The sequence below is a fragment of the Centroberyx gerrardi genome, chromosome 3 (genome assembly GCF_048128805.1).
Source record: "Centroberyx gerrardi isolate f3 chromosome 3, fCenGer3.hap1.cur.20231027, whole genome shotgun sequence".
In the NCBI taxonomy this organism is placed as follows: Eukaryota; Metazoa; Chordata; class Actinopteri; order Beryciformes; family Berycidae; genus Centroberyx; species Centroberyx gerrardi.
The window spans coordinates 30,767,595-30,787,798 of record NC_135999.1 but is presented as its reverse complement, the minus strand read 5'-3'; the positions used below and the strand labels follow the sequence as shown (position 1 = coordinate 30,787,798).

Sequence of the window (20,204 nt, the reverse complement as noted above, 5' to 3'; positions counted from 1 at the left end):
ATCAGTGAAATTTAGAAAATGCTGAAACACAGTGGTGAGATTTCCATCAGGTTCATCAAACTCCAGTGAGTGGTGTCTGAGATTGACGGACGGACAGATGGACAATCCAATGAACAGATAGAGACCAATCCACAGTGGCACTGTGTTATTGTAGTTGTATACAGTTTTTAGATATTAAACTTAGTATTGGTATCAAAGTCAAACTTCTGGTATTGTGACAACACTAGCAAACACACGGCTAGACTGGAGACCAGAGACTACATGACAAGTGAATGAAGATCCAGGGGAACGGATGGATGTGGGCGGACGGACAGCGTTACCTCTGCAGTTCTGTGATGTTGTTCTGAGAGACGCAGAGCTCCTCCAGCTGCGGCCACATGGGGGCGCACTGCAGGACCTGCAGGAGACCAGGAGAGGACGGGACAGACCATCAGAGATACATCAATGAGATCAAAGAGACAGACAGATAAAGACACTGCTGGACACACAGCACAGACTGATGAGGTGTGATGTATCCTATTTATTGTTATCTTAATGTCAGAAAGTTACATATTGCAGCTTTGAAGTTATTGTATTAGAACTGGAAAGCCTCAACTCAGCAGGTTGACCTCATTTGAATTAGAGGAGCACTGCTGTCAGCCAATCAGGAGCCAGTATTATGACGACTTAGTCTTCACTTTCATTCAGTTTAACTCATTCAAACCAACTTTGAACTAAACTACATTTATCTGCAGAACATCATGAAGAACTTTATTCTGATCCTGAGACAGAGGAGATTTGAAACTAAATCATGAAAACTGAATATTATGGAGCTTTAAGGAGGCGGAGTCACCTGAGAATAATATATATTTCCTTAACCAAACAGAGACGACGTTTCAGGTTGGACTGACATCTAGTGGTTAAAAAATCATGCTATTGCAATTGCAAACTGCTATTGGCTGATCCAGGACAAACCATCACAAAAGATACTACATGACAGGCAACAGGATCAGGCAACAGCAGCAAATTACAACTGCAACAGCATGCTTTCAACCAACTGATGTCAGTCCGACCTGAAAAGTCGCCTCTGTGTTTGGTTTCCCTATAGTTACTGAATGACTTCCAGAGGGTACGAGGTTTTCTTCTGACAGGAGTGATGTGTAAATGTAGCGGGTCTGCTTCATCAGGATCAGTGAACATGAGCACCCATGGGTGCGGAGGCGTTTCAGGTACCTGTGTCCAGGTGAGGGAGCAGCTGGTGAGGGCGAGGAGCTTCAGGCTGGAGAAGGCGTGGCTCTGAGCCCCGGGGTCAGAGGGCAAACGCAGTTTGTTGTGGCTGAAATGAGATAAAGATGAAGCATCACTGACTCCTGTGGGGTAACTGAGTCACTGCAGAAATATGATAACAGAATACAGCAGAGAAAAGTAGAATATAAATAAGAACAGAGCAAATGGGTATTAAACATAATGCGGAGACCAATTACAAGACTACAACATGTTAAAGCTGCTAAATGTAGCATTTTAAAGGGGAACACTGGCCATTTAAAGGGGGGGGGGCTTTTATTCTTTTTAATAAAAGGCCATTATATCGGTCTAACCCACAGACACACACACACACACACAGTACCTGAGCATCAGTTCCTTCAGCTGGTGCATGTGCTGGGTGATGGACGCCACGTCGTCCCAGCAGCACAGCAGGTTCTCACTCAGGTCCAGAGTCTGGACGTCTGGTCGTCATGTTAAGGCTGGTTCTTCTACAGCAGGGTCACACACTCACTTTCACATCAAATACAAGGACTTTTCAATGACTTTCAAGGTCTTGTTTGGTGAAAACCAAGCACTCAAAATTGGCATTTTGGGGGGTGAGACATGACATCGGTCAAACTTAGACACCGTTGAGGCCTTATTGTTTAAGAAAGCATGTTAAAATCCTTTATTTTCAAACTGCTGCTGTATCAAGACAAACCTCCATCACAGGGTTTCAGGATGTGAAGTGTTGATGCTGGGTACTTTCAAAGCCATCCATTCATTTTCAATAACTTTTAAGGCCTTATTGTATTTTTCTCAATTCCACAAACTTTCAATTTAGCACCAACCTGGTCGCAGCTTATCATGAATTACGTGCTTGTTAAATTTAGGAATACATGTCCTGTACTGAAGACATATCACTGCAGAGTCCATGGAAAGATACTGGGTGTAGTTTTGTGGATTTCCCCGTCAGCTCCCGGCCCGCTCACTGCTCGCTTACTCAGAGAAACAACTGTGAGCTTCTCAAACCTGCAGAGACCAAAACAGGATTAACATGGAACGCTCTATTCTGTGTGCTTACATAGGCAGAGTGAAGTAATTTAACTGCAGTCCTGTCAATATGAAGTAGCCGTAGTAGTAATTGAAGTAGCAGAAGTAGTAGTAGAAGTAGTAGCAGTTGTAGAAATAGTAGCAACAATAGTAGAAATAGCAGCAGTAGTAGTAGCAGTAGTAGTAGTAGTAGTAGTAGTAGTAGTAGCAGTAGTAGTAGCAGTAGTAGTAGTAGTAGCAGTAGAAATAGCAGCAGTAGTAGTAGCAGTAGTAGTAGTAGTAGTAGTAGCAGTAGTAGTAGCAGTAGTAGTAGTAGTAGTAGTAGCAGTAGTAGTAGCAGTAGTAGTAGCAGTAGTAGTAGTAGTAGTAGTAGTAGTAGCAGTAGTAATAGTAGTAGTAGTAGTAATAGTAGTAATAATAGTAGTAGTAGTAGTAGCAGAGGGAGTTATAGTAGTAGTATTAGTAATAGCAGTAATAGTAGTAGTAGTAGTTACTGTCTAAAAAACTACTATTGACAAAACCTTCCTGGATTAATAAAAGTTTTTCAAACTGACTGAAGGTTGTTTTGTCATTCTGCGGTGTTACGGCTCAAACAGCGCTCAGTCCGTCCTCTGCTTCCTACCTGAGCTCCTCGAAGCCGATACACTCCACCGTCTTGGAGGAGATGGAGTGCTCCTCTTTGAACGCCTCCTCCACGTCAAACTTGTAGAACTCTCGGACGGCCGTCAGGTAGTCAATTCCAAAACTGGCTTTCCCCGGACGGACGAAGGAGCCTCCCTTTGGGTGTCTTGATGTGGGAAGAAAAGGTCGAGGACAGAACGTTTACATCTCAGACTGTGATCTCATGCTCCTATTTCGAGCGTCTTGCAATGAGCGCTACAGCAGAATCAGCTTCAGTTCCCAGATCACTAACATTACAAGCAACCAACAGTCAGGAGGTCAAGGGTCAAAGCCATCGCACCCAGACAAAAGTTGGAACAAATATTCCTGTGACAGAAGGTGCTGAGACACATACTGTCCACATGTATGTCCTGAATCCAAATATACAAGCAGTTTGTCACTTCCCCATATAGGGATGGGACAATAACTGGTGTACAGTTTAAGGTGCCATTCTCTCCTGCATTAAAAAAAGAGAGAGGATGGCACAAACCATCATTAGCTCTTGATAGAAACTGACAGGGATTTACCTGCATGTGAAATACTGGACTCCATCATGGCTGCCGTCGTGTTTGCCTCTGTCAGGATTATCCCACTCCACGCCGAGCCACAGCCCTTCAACAGGTCACACACAGCAAGAGGAGGAACAGACTGAGTTACTGTCAGTGTGTCTGTGTCAGTTTGAAGCATCAGAGTCAACAGCATCATGTGTGGTTAAGCATCTGAGTTGTTGGCTTCATCTGAAACTATTGTCTCACCTCAGGCATGTCAAGGCACAGAAAGGTAAGGCAAGATCCAGGCATGTGATGTAATTTGCCATCAAAACCGACTTGTATCAACTATGACGAGTGAATTCAGCTGCTATTATGTGTTGTTAGAATGAAAAGCTGCATACTTCTGGCCCTGCATGGCACATGACACCACTGAGCCTCGATATGTGCCACCAAAGCTCTATTAAAAAATCTGGCAGTTTAATGCTACGATATGTATATATCTGGTAGAACAAGACTTCAGACCTTTTATGAATCGTTAGGAGACACTGGTAAATTCAGCATACAAGTGATCCAACAAGCAGCACTTACTTCATTACAATTTCAATTTTTATAACCCCTTCTCCTGCTATTCTAATTGAACCAATTCTAAAAGCTAACATAATTCAAATAAAGTGCTGCTTGGTGGATCATCTACATGCCGAATTTTTGTGGAGCTCCTATAGATTGGTAAAAAGTTGTGAGCTCCTGACTCGGTGTGTAAACGAGTGAATAAGGAGAGCCCCACCCATCTGACGCCCATGTCTGACCTGCAGTCGGTGGGACCGGGCCCACGTAGCGCACCGTGGCCCGCTCCCCATCGCAGGTCACCCGCCTGCCCGCCGCATCAGCCGGCAGCTCCGGCCCGGTGCTGTCTCTGTCCCTGGCAGACATCTGGTCCACTCCCATCGAAACCAGCTGCTCGGGTCTAAACATGGAGAACATGGAAGACACAGTGAATGTGGCGAATCATTTTCGACTGCTGAGTAGACAGCCAGTGGTGCAGTAAATATATTTTCCGTTAAAAAGCAAAAGCTGTTAGATAACATTATGTTACGTCGTTACATCGCTTAACAGTTAACGTTATGAGGCGTTTCCTCCCACCAGAAAATCACTGACTGTATTCGTTCACAATCCCAAAAAGTGGAAAAACACATATGAGACAATCAATGAAGATTAAAAAAAGAACTGTAAATTACCTGTGATGTTTTTGTGGTGTAACTGTGGGTCGCTAGTACACAACTTTACTCTATTTCTAAGCTAGTTAGCTCCCAAAACAAAACACTTCTCATCTCTCTGTGGTTCACCGGAAGAGACATATTTCAACGTTGCACAAATGTCCCACAAAATTCTAGCTAAAACTGACAAGAAATATACATTACATTAAATATACATTACATTTGATTTAATATGTCATGTTGTTCAGTTTGGCTAATTTACAGGTTGTTAGTGAGATGGTGTCAACGTTAAAGCGAGGATAAAGAATAGGAACCATTTACTGCTGTGGCTGTGTTCCCTGTAGGAAATAATTAGCTGCAGGACAACTGTGTGCATGGAAGGAAAACGTGAGAAACTAATCGTAATGTTGGACTGAAAGCGATAGAAATCCATGTTCAAACTGCAAACTCGCTCCTAAATTCAAAATTTGCAATATCAAAAACATCCGGAGTCTGTGTTCGAGTGACATTTAAATAAGTGACGATGAAGAAGAAACTTAAGCAAAAGAGGTTTGTTTACCCCTTTAATACGTTAATAAAGCTAACCTACGGTCTTGTGCCAGGTGGTAATAGGTGGCATTTGTTCACTTTAGTCTCTGCATATTAGCTGAACCTGACCTGGTGATAGTTTGATAGCAAACGGCGAGCACGTTATGCCACACGGTCTTTAAAAATCTGTCAGTTGAATGTTGCTTTCCTCTAAACACTTGATAGATCATGACTAACGATGTGTACTGAATTATCAAGATCCCCTCTTTAAGTCAGCATATGTCCAATACATCACACGAGACTTAGTTCAGTTCGAATCAAACTTTTAGAATTGGTCCGCCTGTTATTCCCACAGTCTCCTTCCAGCAAAATACACCGTGGTGGGTAGTAGCGAGCAGTGTGAACTATTTCTAAAAGCTGAGATTTTATTGAAGTAAGTGCTGTTTGGTGTATAAAATGTGTGCCGAATTGAAGAGTGGATCCAAGCGATTCAGAGAAATTCTTGAGTCGTGTTTTATAGAAGAAGAACCTTTGACAATAGGTAAGGCAGCAATGAACTATCAGGTTTCTGAATGGAGTTCGGCGTATTTTGGGCTGGTAACCACACAGTGTGTTTCCTCCTGTTTCCTCCCAGTGAAGAGGCTTCCCCCGGCCCGCAGGCAGCAGACTATGTGGTGGGTCAGGTGGCAGGGAGTTTGTTCCAGAAGGACTCCGCTGCTCCTGGATCCCTGGCGGCTTTATTCAGCGCCGCACCGCAGGCTGCTCCGCTGGTGTTCCAGCCTGCACCAAAGGTAACTTCATCACTGTGTCACTTCTTCTGCACATACATGAATACAACTGACTGCAGGTGTTTTAGGGTCAGAGGTGAACAGTAGGAAGTTTGCATTTACCATCTTGAATGCAGCATAATGTGTTTGATTTATTTGGTTTTGGTGTTTTTCCGTGGCAGCCTGTTCAGAAGAGCACAGAGGTGAAGGAGCAGAAGGAAACTCCAGAGGTCAAAGGTCACACTGTCCAGAAGCAGAGGAAGCCACAGAAGGAGAAGACAGTAGCCGACCAGAAGCTGGAGAACAGGTATCCATCTGAGTGTTTATCATTATTGTCTTCTTCTTCTTCTTCTCTGATAGGTTTCAGTTGAGAGTTTTAGTGTCCCATGGTCTAAATTCTGGCTTTTCTACCCTGCCAAGAAAAAAATAAATCACTGAATCCTTATAATTTTGGGGGAATTTTTTAGCATTAAGAGTCATATTTAGCAGCTTCAATCCAAAAATATCAGTCTTCAAAAACCCATATCAGTCGAACCGTGCCTAGAATGCAAATGAGACCCAAGCCAGTTAGTTTTTCTCACTCCCTCTGTCCTTCCTGTCTGTCCCAGGGAAAGCGCCTTGCAGAATGCGGACGAGGAGGAGCGAGGGAAGAAGCCGCCCAGGAAGATGAAGAGGAAAGCAGCGGAGCCGGGCGAGGGAGGAGGAGGAGGAGGGAGGGAAGAGGAGGAGCAGCAGCAGAGACGGATAAAGAGACGCAGGACGAAAGCCGAAGCAGAGGAAGAGGCTGTGAAGAGGAAGAGGACGGTGTTCGTCGGCAACCTGCCAGTCAGCTGCACCAAGAAGGTACAGAGAGCCACAGGCCGGTTTCATCTCGCTCATCTCTAAAGCTTTGTTTCTAGGCCGATATTCTATATTATCGAATATCGCCATAATTCCCACGATATCGCATAAAAAAAAAAAAAAACTTATGTCATTTGGAAGAAATAAAATAAAATCCCCACCCCCAAAAAATGGGGGGGGGGGGGGTTGGGGGGGGAATGGAAGAATCCCCCCCACACACACACACACACACCCAGCGATAATATTGTATTTCGCAATATTTTGGCGGGACAGTATTGCGATATTAAATTTTGGATATAATTGTTTCCATTCATGGGTTGGTTTCCCCCCTGAACTCGCTCTGTGTGGCCAGACTGGGACCTTGTTGGCAGGACGGCTGCTTTCCTTCATGTTGCCTTTTCACTGCTGAATAATCTGCACTCAGGGAGAGAGGAGAGGAGCGACTCGACTCAGTTCTTATGTTCTTCTGTCTTCAGACGCTGCAGAGCCTCTTCAGGGACAAAGGCAGCATCGAGTCCATCCGGTTTCGCTCTGTGGTAAAACACTGGAACACATTCATTATACATATACAGCCATTTAGAAACATCAAGTTAATATCATATTATGAAAAACTGAGCTTGTATAGGTTGACGTTGAACTTGTGTGTTATGTAAAACTAAAGGCTTGGACTTTTGCCCCCTCCTGTACGTCACTGTCTGTCAACTGCTTGCTGGGACACTTTCCTTTAAAGGTGAATTTTCCTCATCAGCTCATTTGAACGTCTCTACATGCTTTGTGTAATCCATCCTGTCTCCTCCTGCAGGTCAGAGAGGATCCTTCCATGTCCCGCAAGTTAGCAGCAATTCAGTGAGTTTCTGTCTGGATCCTTAATTCTGTCTCATCCCATTAGATCAGATGATGATGAGAACTGGACAGCTGTAAGGAAAGATACAGACAAGACTATAAAAAGTCTCATGCAAGTTTTCATATATGAAACTCCAGTGGGTGGGGAGGTTTTGTTCCAGACCAGAGAACAGGTCAGAAAGTCAGTTTTGAAAGCCAGAAATCTCAGCAGCTGATCAAGTAATCATTAAGTCATTGGTATTGATTGGGATTCAACCCCTGTTTATACATTATAGCCATAATGCACTATATAACAGTAAAAATCTTACTTATTGCACTGTAATGTACATCTGAACTTCTTGTTTTCCCTGCAGACGCAAAGTTCACCCCAAGAAGCAAAGCATCAACGCCTATGTGGTGTTTAAAGACGAGGAGGGAGTCGTCAAGGCTTTAGAGAGGTCGGACTCACATCACACTGAACTGAACTGACTTCACCTCCCACACCACATCCACCCAGGCTTGTCCATGTTATTGTAAATCAGTTAACTTGTTGCAATGTAAAAGCATCTACAGATCATTTATTCTGTCCCGTTTGTCTCTTCTGGCAGGAATGGAATGGAGATTGAGAAAGACTTCCATATCAGAGTGGACAGAGTGTCAGAAAACTCCTCTGTAAGTCTTCAACCGTCACAGTACACCTGTTAATCCATAACCTGTTAATCCATAACGTGGTGAAATGATTTGATAGCTGCAGCACACGTTCAATAACTGACCGTATTCTTGTTTTGCAGCACGATCACAAACGATCAATATTCGTGGGAAATCTGTCGTTCGGTGAGTCGTTTTTTCAGCGTCTGGGTCCCACAGTTATATTGTTATATACATTGAAGAGAGTGTGAGTTGTTGAATATAATCTGGTGTGTGTGTGTGTGTGTGTGTGTGTGTGTGTGTGTGTGTGTGTGTGTGTGTGTGTGTGTGTGTGTGTGTGTGTGTTGCAGAGATGAATGAGCTGGCTCTGCGGCAGCATTTTGAGGAGTGTGGCAGAGTGGAGGCTGTGCGGCTGGTGCGGGACCAGAACTCCGGCTTGGGAAAAGGATTCGGCTACGTTCTGTTTGAGGTGAGATGATTCAGCCTGCCTTCCTTTTCTACGTACAGAGGGAAGCAGAAGAAGTCATTTCCATCTTGACTTTCCCCTCTGTCAGTGTGTGGGAGGTTAGTTCATATCAGCAATCTAAAAAGCATCTGGCTTTAATTTTGAAATATGTTGTAGGAAGCATCAACACATCTTGTTTGGCTTCATTTCATCAAAATCCATTCAGTATTATTTACATGAACGACAAAATGAGTTATTGAACTACACTACCCAGCATGCTTTTAGCTAGCTGGAATGTTCCATCTCCTGCAAAGGGAACAAGCTGCGGTAGCTAGCTAGCTGCAGCTTCACAGCTCCAGTGAGAAAACATGTTCAGTTCCTCATGAGGCTGAACTCAGACTTTAGTGAATCCAGACTGCATCTGAACAGGTGAAAACCTGCAGAGACAGTCTGCTGCTGCTGGAGGATCAGCTGCTTCATGTTGGAGTTCTCCATCGAGACAAAGTGATTTTTTTTTATAAAGTTCTTATGCCTAAAATAACACCTGATATCTCAGACAACACAGATGGAAACAGGGGAATAATGCATCTCACTGGTGCAGTTACAGCTCAAAACAAGGTGACATGTTTGTTCCTGATTGACCAGAGTGGGACTGCATCGTTCGTGTCGTCATGACATGTTTACTTATTTTAGCTAATTTTATCAAATCCACTTGTGATGCATTTCTTCATTAAACATCTTCATCACATATTATCACATATGTATATAGATGAAGAAAATTTCAAATCCTATATTGGGCCCCTTTACAAAGTGTCTTACCTGTCTGTTTACCTGTGTGTCTTGGTGCAGAGTGCAGACTCGGTCCAGCTGGCTCTGAAGCTGGACGGCTCGTCTCTGGAGGGCCGGTCGGTCCGGGTGAAGAGGTCGGTGAAGAAGGAGAAGGTGAAGATTAAAGCCGGCCTCAGCAGGGGGCCGAGGGTCCCGGCCGGCCCCGAGGGAAGGGGAAGAGGAAGAGGAAGAGGAGGAGGAGAGATGAAGGGCGCAGGGTGGGAGAGGGGAGCCGGGAGGGGGGCCGGGAGGGGGGCCGGGAGGGGAGGATTTCAGGGCAGAAACCAGACCAAGCCAACTAACAGCTCCTCCTTCAAAGGAGAGATGGTGGATCCCAGCAAGAAAAACAAAAAGAAAGAACTGAAAAAGAAGCAGAAACCAAGGAAGACTGTCCATATCTGAGACGGTCTTCAAAGTGATGAAGTCTGTGATATTTTTATATAAATAAATGTTTGTTCTGCTCCTCTGTACCTGCCTGCTCTAAGTCAATAATGATCCGTCAATAATGATCCAACCTGTATCCAGTTCATGAAGCTTCTCCTGTCTGTTCTAACCAGCCGGTGTCTGGTCGTTCTTTCCTGCCGCACAGGAAGTGATGCGTTTTATGTTTCCAGTTTGTTTGGAATCCACAGAAGAAGAACTGGGTAGTTAGCATGAGCAGTGATAGCCACCATGGCTGAACAGACAGAGAAAAGAGAAACTCAAACTGCATCAACAGAAAATCCAAGCTCCGCCCACACTGTTTGATTAACAGGTGATCTGTGGGAAGAGCAGTGCAGAAACACCACAGTGAGGCTGAGGGACGAAGATGGAGACTAAATAAAAAGGAAGATCTTGAGGATTACGACTTTCATCTGTGAACTGGACTGTATGGAATTCAGTGACCTGCTGAATTTTAAAGGAAAAATCCCCCTAAAACACTGTAACTCCATTAAAAACATGGTGATGTACCTTCCATCCCTGGCTCCATTCAGTAGTTTGTTGTGTTTTTCTTCTTGGTGGATAACCGGCCAATTGTAGACGAGGTGATGTCACCTCCAGATGTTTCCAGCAGCTACAATGGAGTTTGATATGAGAAAATGTTTCAGGATGTAAAACATCAGCTGTAATGTAATGAAGATGGTTTGGACATGGCAGCCAAATTGGCACCAAGTTCCTAAATTCCATCTGTTGCATCCCTGCACTGATGTCTGCAGGAACTTGGAAACATGAAGATTTTAATCCGAGACACTTTAGTTTTGGGGGGGAAGAATCTCAAGTTAATTATTTAATATTTCTAAAATTTGAAGGATCAAGTCTCCAAGTGTTCTCATTTTGTCAGCCAAGAATTTAAGTTACCTACTATCTGTTAAAATACCATAATGTTCTTTCATTTTGTGCCATCAACTGAACAGTCCTTTTTACCAAATGGAAAATCTCATTTTCTAACAAAACTCCTCATACAGTGTAAATGTATTTCTAATTTCTGACATGACATTTTCTGGCATGAATTAAATAAAGTTTTGAACCCAGAAACAGCAACACTTTTGTAAATTTGTGTCAAAAGAAACATAAAACACACAACTGAGTTCTTTGTTCACCTTTTCTTTATTTTTTTTCTAAAGAGGGAGATCCTCTTTAAAATGAACAGAACATTCCATCACCTTTTAAAAAGTGTTTCTAAGTCGAGACCGATAAGAAGACTGATAACAAAACAATAAATACTTCTGAAGCGTTAGAGCAGAGAGAGATTCCTGTTTCCGTACGCCTGCTGTCGATATGCTAACACCATGAAGACTGCAGACTGTAAACCTGCTGAGCGGTGTGACCGGCGCTCTGCATGACACACTGGATCTGGTTTGCCTCTCCGCTCTGCAGGGGGAAGAGCGGCTGACGCACCGACAGATTCACCTTTCAACCAAAACCTAGTCCGGTTAGCCTGGCTGCTGGACAGAACAACACAGTGTCACATCGTGGGTGGAAAATGGACGGGCTCTTTTTTTTTTTTGGCTTTACGTTCACTATATTTCTACGGAAGCCCATTGAGGACATATATATTCATATATTTTATTCATGCCGAGTTAATTTTATTTGTTTCCTCGAGATAGTTATTCATGTCATTTATCTCAAGATAAGTTTTGTTATCCTGAGATAATGAGAAAATTATCTCGAGTTCTCAGGATATAATGAGATAATTTTCTCATTATCTCAGTATAACGAATATTGTTTTCTCGAGATAATGACATCGTTTTCTGCTTGGAACTAACATCCTAAAGCAAAGCATATGATTCAAAACCCAAATGTTGCAGCAGGCCAGCCTGTTAGTGTTCAGTATCTTCAGTCAGTCAGCAGGTCATCATGTCAGTGTGATGCAGCGGAGTTGGAAATCTCCAGGAACAATAGAAATTAATTCATTATCTCAGGAAAACAGTTTAGTTTTATTGAGATGATGAAATCTGCCCATTACATTATCTCATGATAATGAGAAACCTATGTCGTTATCTCCAAATGTGTTTTCTTGAGATAATGACATAAATATCTATCTCAAGAAAACAAAGCTAAATTAACTATCAAGGGAAAATGGCATAAATATAATGTATGAATATATGTCCTCAATGGGCTTCCGTATATTCCAATACCCATAAAAGGGTAATGCAAGTTTAAAAAAAATACACTAATTTGATGGATGAACCAGGAATTAAAAAAATGTCCCTCAACGGAAGTGATGGGGGTCGAGGCGGTGGCAGGCCATGAGGAGGAGGAAGGTCCACATGAGGAAGAGGAGGATGAAGGAGGGGGGGGGGGTTCCTCTTGGTCCGCTCCTTATTCTATATCGTCCTCACTCAGGCTCTGTGCGCTCACAATACGCTGCAGGACAGAGAGGAGAAGACATCAGTTCAGAGAGCTTTGTTTAACTTTACATTTTTATTTGAATGAAAGTTAAATTAATATCAAATTAATATCAGGGTAATACAAAATTATTTCAACATCAATATACTGTATAATTAGGGTAAGGGTTACTGCTGGGCAGTTTGGGGACGTGTGGTGGCTACCTGGCTGATGTGGGGCAGTTTGGGGACGTGTGGTGGCTACCTGGCTGATGTGGGGCAGTTTGAGGATGTGTGGTGGCTACAAGGCTGATGTGGGGCAGTTTGGGGACGTGTGGTGGCTACCTGGCTGATGTGGGGCAGTTTGAGGATGTGTGGTGGCTACAAGGCTGATGTGGGGCAGTTTGGGGACGTGTGGTGGCTACCTGGCTGATGTGGGGCAGTTTGGGGACGTGTGGTGGCTACCTGGCTGATGTGGGGCAGTTTGGGGACGTGTGGTGGCTACCTGGCTGATGTGGGGTAGTTTGGGGACGTGTGGTGGCTACCTGGCTGATGTGGGGCAGTTTGGGAACGTGTGGTGGCTACAAGGCTGATGTGGGGCAGTTTGGGAACGTGTGGTGGCTACAAGGCTGATGTGGGGCAGTTTGGAGACGTGTGGTGACTACCTGGCTGATGCTGGGCAGTTTGGAGACGTGTGGTGGCTACCTGGCTGATGCTGGGCAGTTTGGGGACGTGTGGTGGCTACCTGGCTGATGTGGGGCAGTTTGGGGACGTGTGGTGGCTACCTGGCTGATGCTGGGCAGTTTGGGGAACGTGTGGTGGCTACCTGGCTGATGTGGGGCAGTTTGGGGACGTGTGGTGGCTACCTGGCTGATGCTGGGCAGTTTGGGGTCGTGTGGTGGCTACCTGGCTGATGTGGGGCAGTTTGGGGACGTGTGGTGGCTACCTGGCTGATGTGGGGCAGTTTGGGGACGTGTGGTGGCTACCTGGCTGATGTGGGGCAGTTTGGGGACGTGTGGTGGCTACAAGGCTGATGTGGGGCAGTTTGGGGACGTGTGGTGGCTACCTGGCTGATGTGGGGCAGTTTGGGGACGTGTGGTGGCTACAAGGCTGATGTGGGGCAGTTTGGGGACGTGTGGTGGCTACCTGGCTGATGTGGGGCAGTTTGGGGACGTGTGGTGGCTACCTGGCTGATGTGGGGCAGTTTGGGGACGTGTGGTGGCTACCTGGCTGATGTGGGGTAGTTTGGGGACGTGTGGTGGCTACCTGGCTGATGTGGGGCAGTTTGGGAACGTGTGGTGGCTACAAGGCTGATGTGGGGCAGTTTGGGAACGTGTGGTGGCTACAAGGCTGATGTGGGGCAGTTTGGAGACGTGTGGTGACTACCTGGCTGATGCTGGGCAGTTTGGAGACGTGTGGTGGCTACCTGGCTGATGCTGGGCAGTTTGGGGTCGTGTGGTGGCTACCTGGCTGATGCTGGGCAGTTTGGGGACGTGTGGTGGCTACCTGGCTGATGTGGGGCAGTTTGGGGACGTGTGGTGGCTACCTGGCTGATGCTGGGCAGTTTGGGGAACGTGTGGTGGCTACCTGGCTGATGTGGGGCAGTTTGGGGACGTGTGGTGGCTACCTGGCTGATGCTGGGCAGTTTGGGGTCGTGTGGTGGCTACCTGGCTGATGTGGGGCAGTTTGGGGACGTGTGGTGGCTACCTGGCTGATGTGGGGCAGTTTGGGGACGTGTGGTGGCTACCTGGCTGATGTGGGGCAGTTTGGGGACGTGTGGTGGCTACCTGGCTGATGCTGGGCAGTTTGGTGAGCAGCATCTGGAAGACGGGCGGAGGCAGAGTCTGCTGCAGCACCTGCAGCAGCTGCTGAGGCTGACCACACACCGCGATGGCGTTGGTCAGGTGATCCACGCCGTTCTCATAGTCTCCTGCACACACAACATAGAGAGGCAGCGTTCAGAAAAACTAACTGAACAAAAATCTGATAGGAATTCAGTGTCTTGCTCCAGGACACTTCAGCAGGGTGGGGGGGGTCGGTCTCTAACCAGTAGTCCACCCTGCTGCTCACCATGCTTTACACTGTAATGTTAATGTGAGGTGACAGGTTTTACCCTGAGCCAGCAGCTCCTCTCCCAGCTGGATCTCCTCCAGGAAGAACTTCTGCACCGCTTCAGCATCCTTCAGGTCCGGCAGCTGGAAAACAAACACAATCTCTGAAGTGCAACGCAGAAACACGCAGCAGTGAGTGCTGAGCAACAAAGATGGAGACTAAATAATCAAAAGAGGATTTGATTCATCAAAGCCGTCAGTAGAGACGGTGCTCACCTTGGACAGGCCGGCCCTCTCTTTGGCTACTTTCTGCTTTCTCCTCCCTGGGACAAAAACACAGGAACTGTTAATAAGAACTGCTTTAAAACCCGAAAATCACTTCCTGAAGCAGACCAAACAGAGCTACAGCCTAAACACACCTACAGTTCATATTCCAGCCAATAAACATTAGCCTGAAGTCCTCAAACCTCTAAAGCATCTCTGTGGCTTAGTGACCTTATGACCTTTCTGAACCTACTGAAGGTCAAGGCTCCATCACTCACTTGAGTGCATTTTCAGGAAGTGACCACAATAACTATACACCATAACCCCCATCTGTTTCTTTTCTCTGTTTTTCTGATTTCTCATTTATGACTAATGTGTTTGCTTCTATTAATGTGTTTGTTTATTCTATCTTATCAGTGGGAATAAAAAAAAACACACCAAACAACAAAATGGGCCCAGGAATGCAAAGCACATCACCAATACCTGATTTCAACAGTGTTAAAGAGTGTCCTTTAAGTGACACTCTTATCTAGAGAGATTTACAGTGAGTGCAACAGCAGCATCGACACCAATACCTACTAATATTCCAAGCAAGCAACAGTAAAGGACAATAGAATGAGTAGAGGAGGGAGACATGGGACAGAGGTAGAGATGGGACGATATAATAAAATTCAATATATCGCAATACAAAAATGTGTCAGTCTGTATCATGGGTCAGGAACATGAATGGTGATATCAGCTCCATGCTATTCTGCTGTAGTAATCACTAATGAGACTCTTGACCATCACAGTTTCACAAGCTCTCCATCCAAATTATATTATTGTCACTTTGTAATGACATTTTTAAATTGTTGTTTACATTCTAGCAGCCAATGGCATCGCTGGAAAGATTTGAGTCTCAGAAATAAACAGAATTCTGCACAGTCAGACTTTGTTGTCACTGAACTTTTATTTATCACATCGTATCCTGGCTGTATTGAATCCTGAACCGCATATCGAGCCTCGAATCGTATCGTATTGTGAGAAAAGCAGATTGTCCCATTCCTAGACAGAGGTTATAATTCAGTGAAGAAAGAGAGACTACAGGCAGCCATTTCTTGAAGAGATGAGTCTGCAACATCTGACAAAAGATTTGTACTCATTTTGCTGACTGTGTTTCCTCTGATTCCAGCTGTGCAGCCTGAACAGTCTGCTCTGTCTGCTCTGTGGGCCAAATGTTGGTAAATTCTGGCTACGGCTGATTAATTTGTCTGTCTTTCCAGCCATTTTAGTGGATACCTGAGTATCATGTGGAAGTTCTATGCAAAAAATAAAGATAAAATTGACTTGTCTGGTAAAAGAGTGTCTGATGGATGCATTAGTTACTTTCCTGCCCTGGGAGACAGAAGACGGACACTGATGCTGTGTACAGATTCTCAGCAAAAGAAAAAAAAAAACCTTCCTCTCTGCTAAGCCTAGCTCTTCTCTATCATCCCTGATCATTCTGGATTCACAGTAAGATTTGTTCCATCTATTATCAGGGTGCTGCGACCGCTGACCCCTGACCTCCATTGTTATGCCGATGACACCCAGATACACATCCCTCAAAAAATCAATGCTCCTCAAACAACCTCAGGGATTGTCTCGATGACATCAAAAGTTGGATGGCAAGTAACTTCCTACAACTTAACGAGATTAAGTCAGAGTTACTTATATTTGGTCCTTCAGCCTCTATCACAACCATATCCAACAACCTCAGCCAGCTGTCTGCTTATGTCAAACCTTTTGCCAAGAATCTTTGGGTATTTTTTGATTCAGACCTTAACTTTGAAAACTCAGTAGTTAGATCCAGTTTCTGCCATCTCAGATCAATAGCCAAAATCAAGCCTTTCCTCTCCTTTCTTGACCTGGAGAAAGTTATTCATGCTTTTATTTCCTGCCGCCTTGATTACTGCAGCTCCCTATATTCAGGTATCAGTCAGTCCTCCCTGTCCCATCTGCAGCTGGTCCAAAATGCTGCTGCAAGGCTTCTTACTGGCACTAGAAAGCAGAAAGAGAGAACATATTTCTGTCCTGGCCTCTCTTCACTGGCTTCCAGTACAACAGCGAATTTAGTTTAAGGTTTTACTGTTTGTTGTCAAGGCCCTGAATGTGTTAGCCCCCTCATATATCTCTGATCTCCTGCACCCCCAAGTGTCCTGCAGGTCTCTCAGGTCATCTGGCCAAAAGCTACTGGCTGTCCCTCGGTCCAGGCTGAAGTGTAAGGGTGATCATGCTTTTGCGATTGCAGCCCCTAGACTCTGGACCAGCCTTCCCCATAGCATCAGAGTCGCCCCCACTGTTGACACTTTTAAATGTTGCCTCAAAACCCATCTCTACTCTGCAGCCTTTGATTCTATATGAAACTTGTTGTAGGTGTTTTGATTATGTATCCGTTTTCTTATTTTATTTTGATTGTGTCCCTGTGCTATGTTGATGATTGTTTTTGCTGGTTTTGTCGCTGCTTTGATCTACTCTGTCAAGATTTGTGCAGCACCTTGGTCAACAAGTGTTGTTTTTAAGTGTGCCATGTAAATAAATTGAACTTGCTTGTAATGTTCTAATGTTGGTGATCTTGAAGTTTACTCAGCTTTTGCACTCACTGACAGTCTCTATTGATAAAAGCATCCGCTAAATGACCAGAGTATAAATGTCTCTCCAACACTTGGACACTTCACTGCTTAGCAAGACAGTCTCCAAGCTCTTTAAGTATCACTGAACTGTTTTCCTCACTACTCTTCAGCTCTTCTACCCCTGGCCAGGCAGGCAGATGCAACTCAGAGGATCTGCTGTTCCCTGAATAACACGTTAATCCCCATTTGGCAAAAAGCCCATCTGGCAGGATCCTGGTGCTGATTGCATTGCGTAACAGCTTAATTTGAGAACGCAGCATTATGAATGAAGCTGTGGTACAGGTCTGGTCAGAGGGGGTTGGGACCCTTAGGTGCTGCTGTAGCTCAAACATCTTAATAACAATAAGGGCTGAAGCAGCACTCAGCAATCACACACACGGCACAGACTGAGCTGAATTAAAGGGCTTCATCATCAAATTTACTCTTACTAGGATCAAACAAGTCAACACAAGTCACGATGGCAGAGAAGTGGCAACGATACCTCCTGCTTTCTCCTGTATGTAGAGAACCTCACGCCAAACTCCATTCAAAAATCTGTCCCCTAAATGCGGCCTTGCTTATCCCCAAGGTAAATACCTGGTAGAACCTGACTTAAGACCTTTATAAGAATCGTTAGGAGCCACTCTTCAATTCGGCATACACCCAATACATCAGGCTGCCTTAATTTGAATACAATCTCCACTTTTATGTGATTAGTTCGCCAGTTATTCTCACAATCTTCTTCCAGCAGAATACACTTTAGAGTGCGGCAGCCAGCACTGTGTACCAATTCCAAAAGGTGACACTTAATTGGAATAAAGTGCTGCTTGGTGGGTCATTTATATGCCGATTTTAACAGAAGATCCCACCGATTTGTAAAAGATCTTCAAATATGTTCTACCGGGTATTTTCCTTTGTCGATAAGCAAGGTCACATTAAACTGACAGATATTTAAATTGAGCTCGGCGTCACGTCCTTCCCATACAGGACAGAACGCGACGGCACGTAACGTCACCGCGGGTAGAAACGCTGCTTCTGTGACAAGCTAACACGCTAAACCAAACCAGACCGGACTGGACCAGACCGAGCTCCCGAGCCTAACTGTGAATCATTAAATGAAACCGGCTTTGCTCGGACGAAAGCAGAGTCCGGTGAGGAGGAAGATGATGAAGACGAAGGTGAGGAAGAAGAGGAGGTCAACACTCACGTTCTCGCAGCCTGTTCTTGAAGTTGGGGTCACTCCGTCTTTTCCTGTCGAAATAGATGCAGTAACCGACCAACAGCGCGCCGCAAACCCCCGCGGCTATCGTGCTCGACCTACCGCCCATCATAACGTCGGGAGAGACTGTCAGTTTGCGGCTAATTTCGGTTTAATTAGACGGGTTGTTAGTGGGCTGGATTCATAGATTGGATTATGTCAGGATGTCGGCGCAGGGCTCAGGGCAGGAAGGACCGGGAGGACCCCGCCGCTTGACAGCTGCAGCCGTGTGTCTAGACCGCCTGACTGAAAATGTGCGAAATAAAAAATATTTCGCAGTCAAAGAGGCTGTACAGTGAGCTGGCGGTGGACAGACTGAAGAGATTGCAGTGTTTTTAAATTATACGGATTAATACTGCTTACATTTTTTTTTTAATGAATAGGACTGCCGCATATAAGGGGCGTCCATAGATACACACTGTAAACTCACTGTAAATGATGCACTGTATCCATGTGTACCCAATCCAACAATTGCACATTTATAACACTGAAATAGAGAATGTATACTGTCCTTTTTCCATAATTGTGAGCTGACTAAAATCTGGATTCTTTATGGAGAGTAAAAACGTGTTTTTCTTACAACATCATAGTTATGGCTAAATATCACATCCACAAATGTATGCTTAAAGACCCCTCCAATGTTTGCTGCTTAGTTTTTCACCAAAAAAAATAAAAAAAAGAAATGTTAAGAGGTAAAGGTCCCCCTGAATTCTGTCTCCTGTATGTTTTTGTTTGTTTTATTTATGTTTTATTTCATTTATTTATTCATTCATTGTTCTTAGTTTTTACATGCTGCTCTGGTGTTTTCTATGTACATTGCCTGTATTTTGTGAAGCCGTTTTGGTTGTGATTCAATTAAAAAAACATAAACACTGTAAAATTGAAGTTAATTAATTATCTCAACCACTAGAGGGCAGTAGCACTCCATTAAAATGCTGTGTGTGTGTGTGTGTGTGTGTGTGTGTGTGTGTATTGTTGATCTGCAGTGTCTGGCTTGTTCAGTGGCTTTTATTGAAAATAACTGCAATGTTTACAGTTTTCACACACACACACACACACACACACACAGAGTCCTTGTCCATCTTGTCTTTACACTATGAGGCCCTTGTAGGGACCAACTGTGTTGCCATGGTTACCTGCAAGAGACGGAGCATGACGCAGCAGCAGAGAACTAACTGCTGAGACAGGATACAGTGAATCTGCTGAGTCAGCAGTTCTCTGCAGTAACAACACATACTGCTGAAGTACAAGTACTGTACTGAAGTAGAAGTAGAAGTACTATATTGAAGTAGAGGTACTGTACTGAGGTAGAAGTAGAGGTACTGAAGCAGAAGTACAACTACTGCTGGTAAAAAACATGCTACTGACATGGCCATCTGCTATTGGCTGATCTTTGGTGCCAGGTGATGATGTACAGCAGGTGGTGACATCATCACCATGAGCACTGAAGATCAGCCAACAGCCCAAAAGCCTCCACAGCCAATCTGTTTCCGAACGTTCAGCTTCACTCTTCTTCTTTCCTGCATTGTTGTTGTTGCTGTGACTTCCTGCTCTGTGGCCGCTAGTCTCACCACTGGCCCCGCCCACAAGACACCACTGGCCCCGCCCACAAGGCACACCCATAGGACACGCCCACAAGACACACCCACAGGGAGTGGAATACGCCCCCAAAAG

General features: G+C 44.8%; 3 protein-coding genes across 5 annotated transcripts in view; 1 reads left to right on the top strand and 2 right to left on the bottom strand.

Annotated features, from left to right (window-relative positions):
- tbce (tubulin folding cofactor E) overlaps nt 1–4,769 on the bottom strand; it is a 20,079-nt gene extending 15,310 nt beyond the window's left edge. Inside the window, exons 1-8 of one of the 2 annotated variants that reach the window (XM_078281838.1) lie at nt 4,664–4,769; nt 4,235–4,392; nt 3,465–3,549; nt 2,900–3,064; nt 2,171–2,256; nt 1,607–1,706; nt 1,213–1,315; nt 321–397 (exon numbers count right to left, since the gene is read on the bottom strand). In XM_078281838.1, coding sequence (XP_078137964.1) covers nt 321–397; nt 1,213–1,315; nt 1,607–1,706; nt 2,171–2,256; nt 2,900–3,064; nt 3,465–3,549; nt 4,235–4,373 — 755 coding nt within the window. In that variant the 5' untranslated portion in view covers nt 4,374–4,392; nt 4,664–4,769. Of the gene's footprint in view, nt 1–320; nt 398–1,212; nt 1,316–1,606; nt 1,707–2,170; nt 2,257–2,899; nt 3,065–3,464; nt 3,550–4,234; nt 4,393–4,568; nt 4,592–4,663 lie in introns of those variants that run through there. The other variant, XM_078281842.1, reaches the window with a different exon arrangement.
- A 240-nt stretch (nt 4,770–5,009) lies between these two features.
- Nucleotides 5,010–11,001, top strand: rbm34 (RNA binding motif protein 34). Its single transcript, XM_078282683.1, has 11 exons — nt 5,010–5,191; nt 5,805–5,961; nt 6,120–6,244; nt 6,546–6,780; nt 7,254–7,313; nt 7,580–7,623; nt 7,974–8,057; nt 8,208–8,271; nt 8,391–8,433; nt 8,598–8,716; nt 9,542–11,001. Exons 1-11 carry the CDS (start codon nt 5,166–5,168, stop codon nt 9,920–9,922), a joined length of 1,338 nt encoding a protein of 445 aa, XP_078138809.1. The 5' UTR covers nt 5,010–5,165; the 3' UTR covers nt 9,923–11,001.
- A 95-nt stretch (nt 11,002–11,096) lies between these two features.
- tomm20b (translocase of outer mitochondrial membrane 20b) lies at nt 11,097–18,730 on the bottom strand. 2 transcript variants are annotated; one of them, XR_013504314.1, is made up of 6 exons: nt 18,480–18,730; nt 14,655–14,701; nt 14,441–14,522; nt 14,115–14,257; nt 11,403–12,367; nt 11,097–11,347 (listed from the first exon to the last, which is right to left on the bottom strand). XR_013504314.1 is itself a non-coding variant. In XM_078282798.1 (5 exons), exons 1-5 carry the CDS (start codon nt 18,601–18,603, stop codon nt 12,323–12,325), a joined length of 441 nt encoding a protein of 146 aa, XP_078138924.1. In that variant the 5' UTR covers nt 18,604–18,730; the 3' UTR covers nt 11,097–12,322. The 2 variants fall into 2 exon arrangements, 1 of the variants encoding a protein (XP_078138924.1); XM_078282798.1 differs by having other exon boundaries at nt 11,097–12,367.
- Between the last annotated feature and the right edge of the window lie 1,474 nt (nt 18,731–20,204).

What these genes read in the sequence shown, in the direction of transcription:
- rbm34 (XM_078282683.1), top strand. Translation starts at nt 5,166, where the DNA reads ATGAAGAAGAAACTTAAGCAAAAGAG. An exon ending in GACCAGAAGCTGGAGAACAG is followed by an intron (nt 6,245 to 6,545) that starts GTATCCATCTGA and finishes TGTCTGTCCCAG; the next exon opens with GGAAAGCGCCTTGCAGAATG. An exon ending in TCGGCTACGTTCTGTTTGAG is followed by an intron (nt 8,717 to 9,541) that starts GTGAGATGATTC and finishes GTCTTGGTGCAG; the next exon opens with AGTGCAGACTCGGTCCAGCT.
- tomm20b (XM_078282798.1), bottom strand. Translation starts at nt 18,603, where the DNA reads ATGATGGGCGGTAGGTCGAGCACGATAGCCGCGGGGGTTTGCGGCGCG. An exon ending in CAAGAACAGGCTGCGAGAAC is followed by an intron (nt 14,702 to 18,479) that starts GTGAGTGTTGAC and finishes TTTTTGTCCCAG; the next exon opens with GGAGGAGAAAGCAGAAAGTA. An exon ending in AGAGGGCCGGCCTGTCCAAG is followed by an intron (nt 14,523 to 14,654) that starts GTGAGCACCGTC and finishes TTTGTTTTCCAG; the next exon opens with CTGCCGGACCTGAAGGATGC.